This window comes from Curcuma longa, chromosome 21, assembly GCF_044706935.1.
Source record: "Curcuma longa cultivar G26 ecotype Majalengka, Jawa Barat chromosome 21, ITB_CL_G26_1.1, whole genome shotgun sequence".
In the NCBI taxonomy this organism is placed as follows: domain Eukaryota; kingdom Viridiplantae; phylum Streptophyta; class Magnoliopsida; order Zingiberales; family Zingiberaceae; genus Curcuma; species Curcuma longa.
This window is the reverse complement of record NC_133881.1, coordinates 12,499,656-12,520,360: the sequence shown is the minus strand read 5'-3', so window position 1 is coordinate 12,520,360 and position 20,705 is coordinate 12,499,656. Positions and strand designations below refer to the sequence as shown.

Below are 20,705 nucleotides of genomic sequence, written 5' to 3'. Positions count from 1 at the left end.
CCTATCCCTGACCATCTTCATCGAGGATTTGTTGATTGGCAAAGGCGATAACATCATCTTCGTAAGCTTATCACTACTAGGCTAGCTGCTCGCCAGGCTTTGTTGGTTGCCTGTTTGACGACACGCAGAGGAGGTTATTGATAGTCATCACTCTGTCAACTATACTTGTCAGGGTTTGTCAGAGAGGTTGGAGGGTTGTATGTCTAGGAGGTGTTGTCTATAGTATGAGGATGTTCCCATGGTATGTGTCGGCTAAGCGAGGATGTTCTCGATCGAAGATGTTCCCATGAGATGTGTTGGCTAAGCGGAGATGTTTCAGGAAAAAAATGTTCTTATAGTGTGCCAGTGTTGCCAAGATGTATCCCAGTCGGGATAATCCTATCGTGCAGGTTGAGTGGGGATATTCTCGATTGAAGATATTCTCATAGTGTGTGTTGATTGAGCAAAGATGCTTCCGATTAGGGATGTTCCCACGAGGTGTGTTAGCTGAGTGAGGATATTTCTGGTCGAAGATATTTTCATGAGGTATGTTGGATTTGCGGGGATGTTTCTGATCAAGGATATTCCCATAGTATATGTTGGTTGATTGGAGATATTCTCATGAGATGTATTGGCTAAGATATTTTGATTGAAAATTTTCTCATAAAGGTATGTTGGTTGATTGAGAATGTTTTCGATCATATTTAGAGTAAGTAATCTCCAATATATCACCATTGGAATGTTTCAGGAGAACAGTAACCTCCTCTTCTAGTGCAAAGTAGTAGTAACATTGGCAACGATCAAAACTATTCATTTCTGTTACGGGAATAACCTAGGGGACTCCTGATATGACTCGAGTCCGATCCTGGGCCCCTCCCTCAGGTTCGGTCAACCATCACCACAGGCCCCTTCTATACTTCGAAAGGAACCGAATCACACCTCTTCGCCGAATCGTCCATTCGGCTCCTTCTTCGCCAAATCGCCCATTCGGCCACCTCATCGCCGAATCGCCCATTCGGCTCCTTCGCCGAATCGCCCATTCGGCCACCTCACCGCCGAATCGCCCATTCGGCTCCTTCTTCGCCGAATCGCCCATTCGGCCACCTCACCACCGAATCGCCCATTCAACCACCTCATCGCCAAATCGCCCATTCGGCTCCTTCTTCGCCGAATTTCCCATTCGGTCACCTCATCGCCGAATCGCCGAATCGCCCATTCTGCTACCGCATTGCCGAATCGCCCATTCGGCTACCGTATTGCCGAATCGCCCATTCGGCTACCGTATTGCCGAATTGCCCATTCGGCTCCTTCGTCGCCGAATCCCCCATTCAGCTCCTTCGTCGCCGAATCCCCCATTCGGCTCCCCTGTCGCCGAATCGCCATCCCCGCTGCGTATATCCTTTATCAAGCCAAGTCAAGTCAAATAGACAAAACGCCCTACAGTGCCCTGACATATCCCATCATGACCTCTGACAAGGTCACACCCTTATTAATTGCCGCCATCTCTCTGACACCCCCACAGATCACGACAAGATGGTTTCTTTCTCACAATGTGACAAAGAACTCGATTGTTCTTGACACCTCATTAATCGTGATGGGATATTCCTTAATTGATGATGTGATAGGTATACACGCTCATCTCCCCTTAAAACGACCACTCCCTCCCTTGGCAGGTAACTCTCTCCGACTTCTACTCCTCTTTACGCTCAAGCTCATTCTGTTACTGTTCATCTTCTTCCTCCCACCGTCCTTGACTTGAGCGTCGGAGTGGTCGCGCCGGGGGCATCCCCTGGCCTTCCTACTCACGTTCTTTGTGTGCGCAGGTCTCGACGACCTTGAAGCTCCCATCGCCCTCAGTCCCCTCCTGCTCCACTCCTACGGCGAGGAAGGTCTGGTGACGTGTCCAGACGCACTTTCCAACCGGAACAATTTCTTTTTCTGGTAATTCAGGTATCCAGCTCTTTGAATCGACTAATCCTCAATGTGGCTGATGTGTGTGTTTCATATACATATTTTCGATATTGTTGAGCATGTATTCATTTCATTACATGAGCATATTTCACATACTTTCATTGTTTTTATATTATTTTTATCTTTTTAGTTCGGAGAACTATTCTTTGTGCATTTTCATTTGACAAAACGTGAATTTGAAGCTTAATCGAAGCAAAATAGCCTTGGAACATGCATTCCAGCATGGTGCACAATTTGGTCGTATCTCTTGACATGGGCATGCATCACCCTTGGAGTTAGATGCACAATAGAGCAACAAAAGAAAACTCTAGTAAAAAACATGGTTTGGCCATGTTGGCCATCACGACCGTGTTCCCCTCTGTGTGCTAGTGAGGAATTTTTCAAAGTGTCGCACTATCAGGCCGTGCTTCCCAATACGGTTGTAGATCGTGTGTTTACAACCTTTTATTTTTAAGAAAATTTTGTATTTTAGAAAAGTGCCCCTAACTTTTTAGGAAAGTTTGTTAATTTTTGAAATCCTTAGAAGCTATAAAAGAATCAAAGGGGCGTCAATTTAAGATATCTAGGATCAGGGGATTCCCCTTCTCTATCGAGGGGTTTCCATGTGATAGAGAATCCTAGAAGAGAGTCATTTCAAGGAGTCGTTGAGATTTCATCCATCGAGAAGCTTGGAGATCAATTCGAAGATGACTATGGGCATCATGACTAAGCTTTCTCTCTTTTTCTCTTTGATTTGAGTTGTAGAATGCTATTCTTCATGTCTTTTACTTGTACGTCATGGAGTGGTCTCTTAATTCTAAGATTAGAGAGTAGCACAATGTAAACATTGATACTTGTTTTTATTTAATTCAACTATTTTATCACATGACATATTTGATTTATGATCTGACTTTAGTATGTATATATGACTATGACACTAGCGTGTGTTTTCATACTACACGAATGCAGAGAAAAACCGAGAGATAAACCTAATTCTCCGACCCCTAAGTTTGAGACTTGAGAGGTTGTTTACGAAAGTAGTTTAAAACCTCACAAAAGCACCATTGGCTATCACAAAGCTTAGTGAGTTTATCCTGATTCGATGTCACGAAGTAGGGAATAACACTTAGAGGATTGTGAGACATCATGATTGGAGCCTTTTTGAGAAAGTGTTCGTTCTAGTAAGATTACCTTGAAACTATGCACTGTATTTAGGTAGATACTCAGTATTATTCGATAGAAGATATTGGGTACCTCGAGATAGACCACATTCATATTTATCGATTACAGAGATAAAAGAGTGAATTGTATTTAGGGTGTCAACTATCATTGTGGTGAAATCGAAGTCCTGTAATTGCTTCCCAAAATTGATTTTTCATAAACTCTTCTTTGCTTTCTTAATTTGTTTCTTTCATATCCGATTCTTTCGATTTGAATCCATTTAGATAAGTACTTCACATAATAAACTAGTACTTGATTTAACATTCCAAAGGATGATATTTTATTACTTGATGATACTATGCACTTATAGATTCGCACATTAATGATAGATCTCATCCCACTAAAATTTTCCACAGATCACCAAGTTGGTAAAATCGGGAGCACAAACAACAATGCGTCACTTCACAGTCAACCGTCCAGAGTTCTAGTCTTCCCATTGAAAGAAATTAATTTGCAGTGTATTGTAGATAAAAATTGACCCATGGATATCTGATTAACTACAGAAATATCTTATCATTGCACCGTAGCCTCGAGAGCCCAAACTATTCATTCCTATATGTGAGCAATGTAGTTCTTGATTTTTGTAGATGTATAAAATTTGTTCAATTCCCAAAAATAGGATAATCTTTCTTGAAGTCACACTTTGGCAACCCAAATTTGTTAAAATTTGACAACTTTCTTAATACTTCAACCTTTGGAACCGAAAGATATAAAACAAATGATGATTGATATCTAACGAGCGAAGAAAGATTTTCGACATGTTACTAAATTACGGGAGGAAGTTTCAATATTACCTATATCATGTACCCAACTTTCATAATTCCAAAAACATGTATCACATTCCCATTATACCCCTTTCTTTTTCCACATTCAAATTTTTACTCTACACATTCTAAAATTCATTGTTCTTAATTTACATTGTCAAATTCAGATATGAGGGCATATATACATTAAAGAGACTTGTAGGAGTATATTAATTTTGGTTTGATTGTTACGGGAACAACCCATAGGAGCCCCTGGTTTGACTCGAGTTCGATCCTGGTCCTTTCCATAAGTCCAGTCAATCACACTCGCGGGCTCGAATTGACCGAGCTCTCTCTCTCTACCCAAAAAAAAAGTCAAATCACTCGCCCATTCGGCTCACCTAGTAGGCGAGGCTGAGCCGAATCGCCCATTCGGCACTCCTTTGGCCGAATCTGAATCCTCCAAAAGACTCCTTAGCAGGCTGAATCCGAGTCCTCAGCAGACTCCCAAGGCCGAATCTGAGTCCTTAGCAGACTCTTCAGTAGGCCGAATCCGAGTCCTCAGCAGACTCCTCAGTAGGCCGAATCCGAAACTCCAGTAGACCGAATCCGAGTCCTCAGCAGATCCTCAGCAGGCTGAATCTGAGTTCTCAGCAGACTCCTCAGTAGGCCGAATCCGAGTCCTTAGCAGACTCCTCAGTAGGCCGAATCCGAATCCTCAGTAGACCGAATCCGAGTCCTCAGCAGACTACTTAGCAGGCCGAATCCGAGTCCTCAGTAGACTCCTTAGCAGGCCGATCCAGTCCTCAACAGGCTCCCCAGGCCGAATCCGAATCCTCAGTAGGCCGAATCCGAGTCCTCAGCAGACTACTCAGCAGGCCGAATCCGAGTCCTCAGCAGACTCGCCTTACAGTGCCCTGGCATGTCCCATCATGTTCTCTGAACAAGCCCACGCCCTTCATTTATTATCGTCGCCCTCTCTGACACCCACGTGGGCAATGACATGACGGCTACTTGCCAGAGATGGGACTCTTGACTATTGTGCTCGATTGTTCCTGACACCTCATTAATCATGATGGGACACCCTCTTAATGGTGACGTGACATGTACACGCTCATCTCTCCTTAAAACGACCACTCCCTCCTGAGTCTGTAAGTTTTTTCCTCTTCTTCTACTCTTTTCCACGCTCAAGTTCTTCTACTGTTCATCTTTTTCCTCCCACCGTCCCTGACTTGAGCGTCGGAGTGGTCGCGCCAGGGCACCCCCTGGCCTTCCTACTCACGCCTTCTCTGTTCTCAGGTCCAGGAGTGAGGCGCACCAGACCCTTCGTCCTGTTCTACAGCCCCGACGAAGGTCCACGACCTTGAAGCTCCCATCACCCTTCCCCCTGTTCCACGCCCACGACGAGGAAGGTCCAGTGACTTGTCCAGCCGCTGGTTTCAACCGGAACATATTTTGGCGCCGTCTGTGGGAAACATACAACGTCCGGATTTGAAACGCCAATGGACGATCCTCATCGACCTCCTCCCCTCACTATGACGCAGGAAGATTTTGACAGGGCGGTGGCCTCTGCCGTCCTAGCGCTCTCCAAACAGCAGCCGGAAGCGCCGGTCTCTCCTTCACGACTTCCCTCCCTTTCCGCGGAGGCTCCGCCGGCGCCGGTCCGCAAGCTGTTCGAATCTGCAGAATCCCACCAAAGCCAGGCCCACCAGAGCCCAGCCCACCAGGCCCAGTCCCCTCAGGCTCAAGCCCTTCCAGCCCTGGCCCACCAGGCCCCGGCCCACCAGGCTCAGGCCCAGGCCCGACCCTACATCGACGCTACACATCTCAGGCCGATGCAGATGGCAAGGACTTAATCAGGCCATGGAACGCCACGCATCTCCCAGCCTTACTACCAACGCCCCTGAGAGCCAAGCATCACTGTACGTCTTATTGAATTTCCTATACTTAATACCAGTGATACTTCTACAGGCCCTCCCCGTGCCAAGGCTCCTCAGCCATTCATCCGAGGCTTCTTAGCCACTCATCCGAGGCTTTCAGCCACTCATCCGAGGCTTCTCGCCATTTACCCGAGACTTCTCAGCCACTCATCCAAGGCTTTCAGCCATTCATCCGAGGCTTCTCAGCCACTCATCCGAGGCTTTCAGCCACTCATCCAAGGCTTCTCAGTCATTCACCCGAGGATTCTCAGCCACTCACCCGAGGCTTCTCAGCCACTCACCCGAGGCTTCTCAGCTACTCATCCAAGGCTTTCAGCCATTCATCCGAGGCTTCTCAGCCACTCATCCAGGCTCTCAGCCATTCATCCAGGCATTCAGCCACTCATCCGAGGCTTCACAACCACTCTCCCTACTCGGACATAGTCGCGGATCGAGCTCTATTCAAGTCTCGGACATGCTCCATCAGCAATCGCCCTTCTCAGGGCTCCACCTCTCCCGACTCGGACATAGTCATGGATCGAGCTATATATCCTTGGTCTCGAACTAGTAGACTATCCTTAGTCTTGGAAATGACATTCACCTTAACGCGCGCATGCTCACCGCCACGCCTTGGGCTGATGTGTCGAAAGGCGTACGCCCACGTGTCCGCTGAGAGACCGCTTCGGTTACCAATTGCGATCGTACAGTTAGCGGGGCCCTCATGCCAGACTCTGATTCGGACTAGGACTTGTCTCTCTCCATGTGAGCTCACCGCCATACCGCGCAACTGACGTGGTGAATGATATACCGCCACGTGTCCTTCGCTGATCACCACTTCTCCACTCGGCATAACTACACAGCTATTCGAGTTGCTAAACTAGACTTTGATGCAGATCGGACTCGAGCAACGACTCAGTCTAGTCAGTTCGACTTATGCTCCCTTCGACTAGACTAGCGGGGAGGCTTATGTTACGGGAATAACCCATAGGGGCCCCTGGTTTGACTCGAGTCCGATCCTGGTCCTTCCCATAAGTCCAGTCAATCACACCCACGGGCTCGAATTGATCGAGCTCTTCTCTACCCCAAAAAAAGAGCCGGATCTATTTGGCTCACCTAGTAGCCGAATCGCCCATTCGACACTCCTTTGGCCGAATCAGGCTCCTTTGGCCGAATCAGACTCCTCAGCAGGCCGAATCCGTATCCTCAGTAGGCCGAATCCGAGTTCTCAGCAGACTCCTCAGCAGGCCGAATCCGAGTCCTCAGCAGACTCCCTAGGCCGAATCCGAGTCCTCAGCAGACTCCTCAGCAGGCCGAATCCGAGTCCTCAGCAGACTCCTCAGTAGGCCGAATCCGAGTCCTCAGCAGACTCCCCAGGCCAAATCCGAATCCTCAACAGGCTCCCCAGGCCGAATCCGAATCCTCAGTAGGCCGATCCGAGTCCTCAACAGATTCCACATCAGGCCAAATCCGAGTCCTCAGCAGACTCACCTTATAGTGCCCTGGCATGTCCCATCATGTTCTCTGACCAGCCCACGCCCTTCATTTATTATCGCCGCCCTTTCTGACACCCACGTGGGCAATGACATGACGGCTACTTACCAGAGATGAGACTCTTGACTATTGTGCTCGATTGTTCCTGACATCTCATTAATCATGATGGGACACTCTCTTAATGGTGACGTGACATGTACACGCTCATCTCTCCTTAAAATGACCACTCCCTCCTGAGTCTGTAAGTTTTTTCCTCTTCTTCTACTCTTTTCCACGCTCAAGTTCTTCTACTGTTCATCTTCTTTCTCCCACCGTCCCTGACTTGAGCGTCGGAGTGGTCGCGCCAGGGCACCCCCTGGCCTTACATATCATGAATTTGAGCCTACTTTCGAGAACCCATATCAACATCGTGCTACATATCGGGAACACCGTGGTCAAGAGGAGGCTTATGGAGATCTCGAGTTTCGAGTTGATCTGCCCGAATTTTCTAGTACGTTGTAAGCAAAAGGCTTTATTGATTGGATTAACGAAGTGGAGCGGATTTTTTAATATAAAGAAGTTCTAGATCAGATGAAAGTGAAGCTTATTGCTATCAAACTTTAAGGGTCAAACATCGGTGTGGTGGGAGCAGTTGCGGCGTTCACGAGACTGACAGGGCAAGGCCAAAATAACTAACTAAGAGAAGATGAAGAAAAAGATGAAGGGTCACATCCTTCATTTCGGCTACACCCAAGCTTTGTTTCAGCGACTACACATTGAGGTAGGGTGCGAGATCGATCGATGATTATACAGAGGAGTTCTACGAGTTAATTGCCCGAAATGACTTATCTGAGATAGAGGAGCTGATAGTGGCACGATACTTAGGGGGTTGTACTAGCCCTTGCAAGATGTCCTCAATCTTCATTCATTATGGATAGTTTCAGAGACCTACCAACATACACTTGCTGTTGAAAAATAGTATAATCGAAAACCAATAGTTAGAGGCAACCAAAACAGTTGACAGTTCACCATCGGGATTCACGTCCTTTACACCAGCAGCAACCATAACAGGTTAATTCTAAGGCTCCTATCAAGTGTTATCGTTGTGGTGAATAGGAACACAAGGCAAGCGAATGCAAAAAAACCTGCTCCTACTAATTAGAAAGGTAAAAATTTATTTATCAAAAAAGACGTGGAAGATGAGAAGGAGGCAATTGGCGAACTGGTGTACGATGATGATGAAGTTGACGAGGTGTTTAACGGTGATGGCCATGAGACCTTGGTTGTATGCAAGAGTTTGCTAACTCCCAAGCACAATTCCAGGGATGATTGGTTGAGAATCAATATTTTTCACACTACTTGCACCATTATGGATAAAGTCTACAAGATGATTGTCGACTGCGATAGTTGTGAGAACGTAGGGCTCGAGGAGGCTGTTCAAAAATTACAATTGACGACGAATTGTCATCCAAAGTCATACAGTTGTTGTGACTGAATAAAGATAGTAAGGTAACATTAGACAAACGATGCCTTGTATCTTTTTCAATTGACAGTAAATATTTTGATAATGCTTAGTGTAATGTGGTGATCATGGATACATGTCATGTATTGTTGAGGAGACCTTGGAAGTATGATCACAGAATTATCCACGATAGGTGGAAGAACACTTACACCCTTCACATCAAAGGGTAAGAAGATTGTGTTGGCATCACGGTAGGAAGGAACTACTCCAATTCTGGTAGCCACAATTACTAATATGCTTTCCATATCTAGGTTTTTAGATAAGATGGAGCATAGGGACGTAGTCTATGCTTTGCTGGCTTGCCAGAGCAATGTCATAGCCATAGATGCTAATTTACAAGCCGAAGTATAGCAGTTGTTAGGAGACTTTGCCAAATTGATGTCAGAGGATCTTCCTCCTAAGTTATTACCTATGAGAGATATACAACATCAGATTGATCTTGTTTCGGGTTCAAATTTGCTAATCGACTAACATATTGTCTCAGTCGGAGGTTGAAGCATTGCAATGGCAAGTGATACAATTATTGGAAAAGGTTATATTTGTGAGAGCATGAGCTCATATGCAATTCCTGGCTTATTAGTGCCAAAGAAGGATGGTTCGTGACATATATGTATTGACAGTCGAGCCATCAATAAGATTTTAGTTAAGTATAGATTTTCAATTTCTAACTTGGATGACATGTCAAATAAACTATCTGGTTCAAGGGTCTTCTCAAAAATTAACCTTAAAAATAGATACTACTAAATTAGAATAAGGCCTGGAAATGAATGGAAGACAACATTTAAGACACAACATGGGTTATACGACTGGATGGTCATACCTTTTGGATTGTCAAATGTGCCCAACATATTCATCAGATCTTACAGCCTTTTATGATAAAGTTTGGATGGTTTACTTTGATGATATTCTCATCTATAGTCTAACTTGGGCATCGTACTTTGATCAGCTCCATGCTATTTTTGAAAGATTGAAAATGGAGCGTTTATTTGTTAACAAGAATAAGTGTTGCTTTTTTATTATATCGGTAATTTTTTGAGCTTTATTGTGTCTACCGATAGTGTTTGTGTAGATCAATTAAAGATAGATGTAATCTTAGAGTGACCTCAGCTAAGGACCTTGCACGATGTCAGAAGTTTCCATGGATTGATTTCTTTCTACTACCGATTTATTAGTGTTTCAAGGGATGTGATTTCAAGTGGTCTGAAGAGGTAGAGACTATCTTTCAACTAGTCAAGTAGAAGATGACTGAGGTATGAGTTTTGACATTTCCTGATTTTGACAAAGTGTTCGAGGTCAATGTGATGCATTCATCATTAGTATAAGGGGTGTTATGAGTTAGTCTGGGTGTCCAATTGTTTTCTTCAATGAGAAGCTATTTGGATCCAAAAATAATTATTCTACCTATGAATTGGAGTTCTATGTCATTGTTTACTCCTTAAAGCATTGGCGATACTACCTAATATAGAAGGAGTTCATTTTGTTTACTGATCATAAAGCCTTGAAGTTCATCAACGATCAACACATGCTAAATAAGTGGCATACTAAGTGGGTGTCTTATTTATAGGAGTTCACCCTTATGTTGACACCAAGCAGGGAGGCTAAACTGTATTATAGATGTCCTGAGCTATCGCTCTTCATTACTTATCACGATGAGTACCAAAATTGTAGGCTTTGAGGCTTTCGCTGATATGTACATAGTTGACCCTTCATTCAAAAGGATGTTCCATAAGGTACATGATAGTCACCGTCATGATTTTATTTTGCATATATATAATGGTTATTTGTTTTGTGGATTGTAATTGTGAGTTCAAGATTGTTCACCGAGGCAGAAAATTATAAGTGAGTTTCATAAAATGAGGGGCACTTTGGTCATGATAAAACACTAGGCCTTATCTCTGCTGAATTTTATTGGCCAAAGTTGACCAGTGATGTAATTCACTTTGTAGACCGATGTTATGTATGTCAGTAATCTAAGGGGATTCTCACCAATGCAGGCTTATACACTTCCTTACATGCTCCTAAAGCCCTCTTGGTTCAATGTCAACATGGATTTTGTATTGGATTTACCCCACACTCAATGAACCTCGGATTCTATTCTAATTGTGGTTAATAGATTTTCTAAGATGACACATTTTGTAGTTTGCAAGAAGACTATGGATGTTGTTCAGATTGCTCATCTTTATTTCAAGGAGATTGCGCATTTACATGGCATTCCTCGATCCATAACTTAAAAAAAAATGATAATCCCAGTCAGTCTCATGGACTCAATCCCTGGGGGTGACCGGTCCGGTCCCACGGAAGTTTCCCACTGGCCACCAGGGTAAATCGGGAAGCGCACGTAGCAGCCAACCCAGACGCCCAACATCCTTTAATTGTGAGAAAAATTTAGATCATGATACCAATTGTTCATCAATCATTTCTAGAAGAGCTTATAAGAGAAATTAGGAATATAGTTGAACTTTAGCAGTGCCTACCACTTTCAAACAGATGGTTAGACCGAGGTGGTAAATCCAAGGGCGTAGGCAGGGCTAGGCTTCACTGGGCTCCACCCCAGTGCAGCTCCATAATGAGAGTCAATATACCCATCAATTAATATACCCAGTAATTGAAATCTAAGTATATGGAGTCAATCTAGCTCAGTATAACAACCCAATCCAACCTAACAATTAAAGCCAATACAGTCTAAATTTAATAAAAACCCTACTTATATGGTTTGATGGAAAGAAAAAAAAGAGTTTTCTTTTATACATGTATACATTATTTTATATATATATAATTTACCCCAAGACAGTTAAAGATCCTAGCTACGCCATTGGGTGAATCAAAATTTAAGCAATCTTCTTAAGTGTCTGACAGGAACTAAGTTGAAGTAATGAGATTTGATATTACCTCAAGAAGAATTTACCTATAATAGATCAAGAAACAAGACCACAAGTTTGAGTCCTTTTGAGATTGTCTATGGGGGAACTCATCTGGGGTGTTGGATTTGGCCCCTGTCCCACGTATAGGATGATTCAGTCCTAAATCAAATGGGACAGAGCATCTTCGGGGTATTCATGAGCATATGAAATTGGCTATTCATGAGACTAATATTACAAAGTACAAGACTCGAGTTAACAGTTATCATCATCAGGTGCTTATTGATGTTAGTGATTATGTTTGGGTTACAGTGACTTGTGATCATTTATCTGTTGGCGAGCATAATAAACTTAAAGATTGGATAATGTGAGATACTGCAGAAGATTAATGATAATGCATACAAGTTGTGCCTACCTAGTCACTTGATATTTTTAATGTGAAGCACTTGAGTCTTTGTTCAATGAATATTGATGATACTTCTGTGAACTCGAGGATGAATTCTTTTTATCGTGGGACGATTGATGCAGGATTAACGTAAGTTGAGTCAAAAGGGTCAAATTTTAATGAACCATAACTTTTGACTCGGGTATCAAAGCGAAACACAGTTGGTTTTTAATGAAAGATCTATATTTGTTATGGGGTTTATCTATAACTATTCACTTTGGGATTGATCAGACATCATTTAATGTCTTTTCGAGACTCCGAACATATTTTTTTATTATTTATAGTAATTATTTATTTTTAGAGTTTGAGAGTATTTTTAATTTGATTTTTATAAGTTAGAATTTTATTTAGGGTCTATTGAAACATTATTTTTGGTGGTACTTTTGATTATTAATAAAAAAATTCAATAAAAAAATTAGAGACGGTGGCAACTTCTCTTTGTTTGTCAATTTCTTATCTAGTTTTCTCCAAAGTCCTTTTTTCTTTTAGTCCGTAGGATAACAACTATTCTATCCGACGTCAACAATACTCAAATTCTTTCCCTAAATCCATTACTAATTGAACAGGCAGGTAGCAAAGTTACTGGTGGAGCAATGTTAAAAAGCTTAATTACTTGCTCGGTTTAGAAGACAGAATGATACTTACAGATGAACGAGCAAGATTAAACCATCATTTCTTGAAAAGAATGGGCAGTGGATGTGATGTATGAAAGAGGGGGCAATAAGACGAGTCCACACGGACCATCATCGTAAGCTCCAAAGACCAAAGTTGTAATCTGAAGCGGGACAGGAAAAGCGGCATATGATCCGTTGAGCAGAGAGCAGTTTGTGTGCACTGTACAGTTGTCTTTTGGCTCTGACTCACTTCCCTTGGATTCGCTCCTTCAATTATTGAGCCCTACGCCTCAATCCCCCTTTGCATTCTGTTATTACTGCGTTGAGATAGTGGGCATTGAAGGACGAGGCACGGAGATCTGCTCACGCTTCCAACTTTTTCACTGCAAAAGTTAAACGCCAGGAAAGAAGAGCCAAAGTTGGCTCAGGAGGCTACTCCTATTCCCTGACCCTTTGCCTGCCCTTTGCATTAAATACCCTTCTCCAAATAGCGACACATGCCCACCATCATCCCTTTCCAATCATGATACGTCCTTTTTATGCCATGCATGGATCTTGGAAGAATGTTAGATACTGTTCTGCCATTCGATCTGTCTTCAGTTTAAATATTAGCCCACTGCGGTAGGAGCCTCACTTGATCTTTCAGTGCCTCCTAGCTCCATGAAACTTCATTGCCCTTTCCTGATCATTAACCCTTAACCACCACTCCGTTTCATCTCCCCATGCCTCTCTTTGATCTGAACCAAGCACTAAAAGAAGAGGAAGAGGGAAATCAACCCGAAGCCATTCTGTTCGGCAGCGGCCGCCATGATCACAAAGCTACTCAACCCCCTCAACAGGAGGAAACTAGAGCTGGAAAATGGATGCCTTCCGAGACGCGACTGGTGAGGAAGATGATAGATTCGACTGGCGAGATGATTCGAGTCTGCAGCGACTGCAACACTACCAAGACTCCTTTGTGGAGAAGAGGCCCAAATGGGCCCAAAGTAGTTATCTTTTTAATTAACGAATTAGCTTGTTTCTGTATATATATATCCAAAAATGATCTATGAATCAAGATTAATTTTGACAGTCTCTGTGCAATGCATGCGGAATACGGCAAAGGAAGGCAAGGCGAGTGATGGCAGGAGTGATCCCTCCTCCTGCGCTGCCAACTAACTGTAAAGCGAGAAAAGAGAAGAACAAGGTAGAGGTTGATCGAAGTCTCCCCCTCAAGAAACGGTTCAAGTTAACCAGTGCAGGAAAGCTTTGTTTTGATGATAATTTTGGTGATGCCACGTTGGGCTCGAGAAATAATAGATCAGTAACGCAGCAGCAGAGAGATGCTGCGATCCTGCTGATGACTTTATCCTGTGGCCTTATTCTGAGCTGAGCCAAATTCGTCACTTTGTTGCATGTTTCCCCCTTGTGATAATATAATTCATCTCCTAGCACGTTTGTTTCTGCTTGCTGTTGCTCTAGTGTGAAAGAAAGAATTGAAGCTTTCGAATTCGTTTGAGCTCTACTAGATCATGAAAAATACACTCAGTATTAACTATAAAAAATGAACATATATAATTAGCAACAGTAGAAACTGACAAGAATTCTGTTTACAGTACTTAAGCTTCTCCTGTCTGTATCCCCTTAGAAGCATCGAGCAACACATGCAAATGCTTCTGAAGCGTCTTCAGATCCCCCTTGCTTTCCCTGCTCTGTGCGGTGGCAGCATGCGACCGAGGCCTTCCTCGCGTGCAGCGGCTGCCCTCGCGTGCAGGGAGCTGCTTTCTCTCTAATGTCACCGGTGAGACCTCCATTTTTTTTTCTTCTTCTTCTTTTCTTTCCGTATTCCAACTTGAAAGGGTGCTTCATACTTGTTAGGGCCTATAGAGTAATGACTTGGGAACTTAACAGCTAAACTCAGATTCGTATATATATTGTATGTTTGTGATCACTTGGTAAGTTAACGTTTTGAGATCATTACTGATCAGTATTGAATCCATGCTTATATATAGCTCTTATTTGGATACTAAAGTGTTGTCGATGTTAAGCTTCAAAATGAAGAAGACTTGATCTTGATGCCATGGAAAATTTCTCTCTCGCTCGACGTGGATGACCAAACTTCTCCTTGGATATAAATGAATTTGTATGGATTAACATGTGTAAGGTACAGTAATCAAACTCGTCCTTTTATTTATCCCCAATTTATTTATTGATGTGGATTTCAACTATGTGATCAGTTGATCTTCATGAGTTGGGAGGCATCATATTTAAATAGTTGGACTTTAATATAATCCTAAATAAATAGAGAAAGAACCTTTAATCATTTTACCTTAAAGCAGCTTCTTGACCATTAGTTGACTAAAATTTGTTGAAACTCCCTCCTCTCTTCACGCTAATAGAATAATTATTATTTTAGAGGCTCATTTTTATACAAGAATTTCGGAGAAGAAAAAAAGTTCTAGATTTAATCGAAATAAATTAATTTAAAATATAAGATAATCACTGATATTAATTAAATAAAAATGTAAATAGTTTCAAAATTTTAAAGATGTAAAAAATTAAAATAATCTTTATACAATGATAAAAAATATTCGAAACATTCAAAAAAAATTTAAATAATATTTTTTGAGCTTAAGATTAAGTCGTTATGAATTACATCTAGTAATTAATAGATCTTTGAATGAGTTTCGATTTAATATATTATATGTCCAATGACTCAATTTGACTCAAAAGCTAAGACATGCTAAAGCTTAAGTCCCTGCATCATCTCTTCACCCTTTCTTGCCCAAGCTAGAGTTAAATCTTGCCTTCTTGTTTAAATCTTGCCTTCCTGTTCAGTTCCAACTAATAATAATGTTTTATCTATTTGCGGAGTTGTTAATTTGGATTTAGTTCATTGAATTAGCTCGTCCCGTCAAATAATTTAAATAAGTTGGATTTAAATTTTATCAATCTATTTAAAAACGAATCTAAATAGGTCAATCTGCGTGAGTTGTGTGTCCAAGCAAGGGAACTCGAGTTGGCCTACAGATTGAAAAGGAAAAAAAATTATAAAATTGGATTATGGATTATGAATTATTTTATGTCAATTGATTTAACTAATATATATATGTGTGTGAAATCAAGAATTAAAAATGTTGTTGGGGTTTTTCTAGACATATTTATTTATGAGTTAATATATATGTATATTTTTTATGGGATGGCATGTCTAACTCATAACTTACTTTGGGTTGGGTTGGATTAAAAATTTTTTAGTTCGTTAGGATGGTGCACCTGCCTCATCCCGTCCTGTCAGATAATGAATTTTTGATGAACTAATTGATCCACCGCACTACGAACCAATCCATCTAACAGCTCTATTGACGTCGAACGGGATAATGATTATCCTACGAACAATATTGATTTTGTTGATCAACTGCAAATGTCAGAAATCAATATTCTAAAATCTATTTATTTAGAAAAATATAAATGGCACTGTCAAAAAATATTATTAAACCAAAAACTTTCTCTCTAACATTAACTAGACAATGGCTATATATAGACTCAAAATCCTAATTTATAAAAGAAAGAAAAAAATCCTAAAAGAAAGAAATTTTTTTAACAAACTCGAAATCCTAAAAATCCTAAACGGACTTAAAATTTTTAAATATAAAAAATAAAAAATTTTAAAATTACTCTAAATATCAAACATTTAAAAATTATTTAAAAAATTATCAAAAATAATAATAAAATCTTTCAAATCCTCCTGCATCATCTATCCATTTGCACTTATGTTGATTTCTCCTTAACTATTTCCTAATTAGTTGTTGATATTTTAATTATAGCAATATGATTGCATTAATTATCCTCTAAATCATTTCATTTTACTTATTTATTATTATTATTTTTTAAAAATAACTGTTTAGCTTCACACAGTTAAAAATCGATCGATCATCAGTTCATGTATGATAAAAATTGTATCTATGCATTCTACAAGCTAGCAAGCAACCAGGGGCGGAGCCAGAGGGGGGCAGTAGGGGCCACCACCCCTAGCTTTTTGATTCTCATTAAAATATGCTAATATTTTAATATATTTATTTTAAAATTAATAATTAATTAATAAATATTTAAAATGTGGCCCTCTCTCTCATGGAAATCTGCCTCCGCCCTGCAAGCAACATGGTTTTTCATTAAATTCCAGCACCATTAACATATGCAGTACTAGCATATATATATATATATATATATATATATATTTTGTCTTGAAAAGCAAGAGGCTTTATTCCAACATACTCCAGCGAGTGCTAATATAACAATATAACTCCATACATGATACATGGCAACCTTATTTAAGGTAATTAATAATACTTAGATAGCCAACATATATATATCATAGAAGGACACTTGCCGCAGCCTTAATTAATTAACTGGTTCAGTAGCACAGCCACGGTTACGAACCTGATCATATATACAAAGCAAATATTAGAATATTAATCAGTAACAAAAGCAAAGAAAAAAAAGGGGGAAAAAGGAGAAGAAAAAAAAAAGTGGAGTTACAACTTATAACATGGTATACATACACCTAATTGTCGAGATGTTATATATGATCCTTTTCAAGGATTACAGCCAGGACATTCTGGCGGTTGGGGATCATAATCTTGATAGTAATCATTGTCGGTCTTGCTGATGAATTTTTCTGCACGCATGCACCATCATTTATTAGAAATATATATATATATATATATATATAAATTACGAGAGAAATTAAATTATTAGGGATATATATACCAGAACAATTAACCATGCATGTATAATATTCACTTCCTTCTCACCAACAATAAATGGGATTGATTATATATATATATACTGTTAAGATGAATCAGATTAACTTACTTTGAACAAACGCATGATTGCTCACTCTGGCAGCCAAAGCCGCCGGCGAGACGGCGATGACGGTGTAGATGACAAGCACTAAGATAAACAGATATGCAAGCCGCTGCGCCATGCTCTTAATTAAATATTTAATTCTCTAACAGCTTCTTCTTCTTCTTCTTCTTCTTCTTAATTCTTCTTCTTCTTGAAAGTGTGAAGTGTGAATGGAGTCGTATGGTTTGTGGTATATTTATAGGCAAAAGGATACATATATAACGGCGACCGCTTCTCAATTCTAAGTTATATGAACATCTTCATTATATTATATTTTTCACATCAGAAATATGTAATTAGTTGTATATTAGATTATTGTAGTAAATGATTATTAATTGGATCGTTGATAAACTAAGGAAGCTAAATTAGCGGTAAAGATCGATGTCTTCCGGAATCTAATATTGTAATCATTGTCTAATAGTACTGTGATAATTAGGTGTAAGAATAGTTAATTTAGGTGTAGTGTTTAGACATCAAATCAAGGAACTCTCTTCCACAATGGCATGCATGAATGCATCTAGAAGTCAAGGATATTTAATTAAGTATCATTGTCTATGAAGCTGATAGCTATTGATTGTTTTTTATACTTGATTAAACATGATGCACTCCTAAAGTCAAAGCAAAGTCCAAGTGTTGTTGGATATTTATACGAATGACCAAGTCATGTATTTGTGAAGTCAGGCATTGTGCATGGCACTATTCACCTTTTCTATATCCACCTACTCAATTTTGGAAAATGAAAATAAAAATAGAAAACCTTACCATTTTGGAATTGACTAAGTAAATCCTACATATCATTTTGCTAGCGAAATAGAGACAAATGATGTATATATAGTAGGAGGAAGTCATCAAATATATATGTCTCTAATTTTTTTTCTGTATTGTGGTCCAACTATTGCATTTGGATTCTATATAGATATAGATATATATGAGACAGAAAATTGACTTATCATTTTCCAACCTACAGCTATGCCGTTCAACATACGGCATTTGGAGAAGATCCATGACATTATTCTACTATTCAATATCACGGAATATCAAATCGTCCCAAGTGTCCATACAGCTAGCATTTCGAAGAACGAATAAAAGGGATAAATATTTTAAAGGTCAATTTTTATACGCGTAATTAAAATTTGAACATCTAAATTATCAAAAAAAATTATTATATTCACCAGACTTTCCACGGTGCGTTATGATATCAACGACGCATGGCACGGCATTAATAATAATTTTTAAGTGTACTGCGGATAGTATTATATTTTTACAAGCAACAATGCGCAAAATAATACGTTATCAATTATGTTAAAATAAATATTAACAACATGCTTTTGCGTGCTATTAAAAGTATGTCTTTAAAAATAAACTTCTAACAGTGCTATGTTAAAAGAATTTTTTTATCGAGACCGTGCCCAAAATTTCCTCGCCCCCGTCAATGTTTTTTAATCGGGATTGTTCAATCTCAACGGACACGTCATCAGCCACACAACACCAAGGTTGACGTCGTGAGAAGGAAGAAGATAGATGAGCTCCGGGGCTTACCCACTGAGAAAAAAGAAGAAGAAATTTGAACCAAGAAGCAGGTTGAAGATGGTGGAATTGCGTACCTGTGCATGTAGAATAAGGAGGTTATATAGACGAAGAGGGAAGATAATTATATATCAGCTTGTCTTATCATTAATTAAGGAGAATATCTGTGCAGTGAAATTTTATCAGAGGAGATATCCTATCAGGGTGTGGAAAACATGAGGCATAATAGTATGAGTCATGAGGCATGATAAGAGGGACAGATGGTCATGTCTCGTAACTTCTTGGCGATGACGATGTACTGATTGAGAGATTTAACTGCGATGTGATTGACTAAGAGATTTGACTGGCTGAGATTGAAAAGAATCGGCACAACTTGAGTAACGTACTTGGTGAGTCGGGAGTAGGATTCTTGCTCTCGGCACTTTCATATTTGGTTCGGACAAGACGAAGAAACTGAACTAGGAGTTAGGTAGATCGTAGCAGTCAAAGCGTGAAGTAGGGTGGATCAGGGTCGAGTCCAAATAGAGGTATAAGTGTATAAATGTTAATTCGCATGAACCATCTAGGGGTAAAGAAATCGAAATTAGTTTTTGAAATTTGATTGCAAAAGAATTATCCAATGAATTAAGATTAATTAATAGATATATGAATTGATTGATTAATAAAAATATTAATCAATTTATGCGTGACTTAATATTAATTAATCAACTGATTAATTAATATTTACTGTAGCAGTTTGATTAATTAAAAAATTAATCAATTAATTGATATATTGCAACAAATTTGACTAATTGATGGTATAAATATATGAGTTGTATTAATTAAAAGATACACATATAATTTTTTACATCTCGTAAGAAATCTTTAGAGAAGTAATTCTTCATCCTCATAAAAGGAATCCCATTTTTTTTATTCAAATCACTCAATTCAATTCAAGTTCTAATTGTGAAATCTTCTCTTAAGCTTTCTTCTCTTTTTCCTCTCTAAGAGTTCTCAGATTTTGAAAGGTCGCTAGGACTCAAAATTTAGAGTGCCCCTATTTCGAGATGTAGGTCCAAGATCTGCAATAATGTTGAGAAATCAAGGAGAATTAGATAAATTTCAAAGGGTAGTAAGTTGGTGACCTTAGCCTTAGATCCATGAGTCCGACTTTGGCCTTAAATCTCGGATCCCGACCTCGACCTTCACTCGGTCTCGGGTGTTGACCTCATCTTAACCTCGATCAAGTCCCAACCTCGGCCTCCGCTCGATCTCGAGCACTAACCTCATCCCAGCCTTGGGTCCCAATCTCGGCCTCTACTCGATCTCAAGCGCCAACCTCATCTTAGCTTCGGGTCTCGCCCTCGGCCTCCACTCGATCTCCGACTCCGACCTCATCTCAGCCTCGAGTCCCGACCTCGGCCTCCGCTCGATCTTATGCATCGACCTTATCTCAGCCTCGGATCCCAATCTCAACCTCCGCTTGGTCTCGGGCACTAACCACATGTTAGCCTCGGGTCTCAATCTCAGCCTTCGCTCGGTCTCATGTATCGACCTCATCTCAGCCTCGGGTCCCAACCTTAGCCTTCGCTTA

The 20,705-nt window shown here is 40.4% G+C and overlaps 2 protein-coding genes across 2 annotated transcripts in view; both read left to right on the top strand.

Moving 5' to 3' along the window:
• LOC141815199 (putative LRR receptor-like serine/threonine-protein kinase At1g53420) overlaps positions 1 to 5,388 on the top strand; it is a 7,419-nt gene extending 2,031 nt beyond the window's left edge. Inside the window, exons 7-9 of the mRNA XM_074703117.1 lie at positions 173 to 197; positions 1,803 to 1,920; positions 5,193 to 5,388. Coding sequence (XP_074559218.1) covers positions 173 to 197; positions 1,803 to 1,920; positions 5,193 to 5,388 — 339 coding nt within the window. The remainder of the gene's footprint in view (positions 1 to 172; positions 198 to 1,802; positions 1,921 to 5,192) is intronic.
• Positions 5,389 to 13,388: 8,000 nt separating this feature from the next.
• LOC141814163 (putative GATA transcription factor 22) lies at positions 13,389 to 14,093 on the top strand. Its single transcript, XM_074702116.1, has 2 exons — positions 13,389 to 13,707; positions 13,794 to 14,093. Exons 1-2 carry the CDS (start codon positions 13,444 to 13,446, stop codon positions 14,091 to 14,093), a joined length of 564 nt encoding a protein of 187 aa, XP_074558217.1. The 5' UTR covers positions 13,389 to 13,443.
• Positions 14,094 to 20,705: the final 6,612 nt, after the last annotated feature.

Excerpts from the sequence above, each read along its gene's own strand:
- LOC141814163 (XM_074702116.1), top strand. The coding sequence starts at position 13,444 with ATGCCTCTCTTTGATCTGAACCAAGCACTAAAAGAAGAGGAAGAGGGA. Across the intron at positions 13,708-13,793 it reads GAGGCCCAAATGGGCCCAAA|TCTCTGTGCAATGCATGCGG; the intron begins GTAGTTATCTTT and ends TAATTTTGACAG.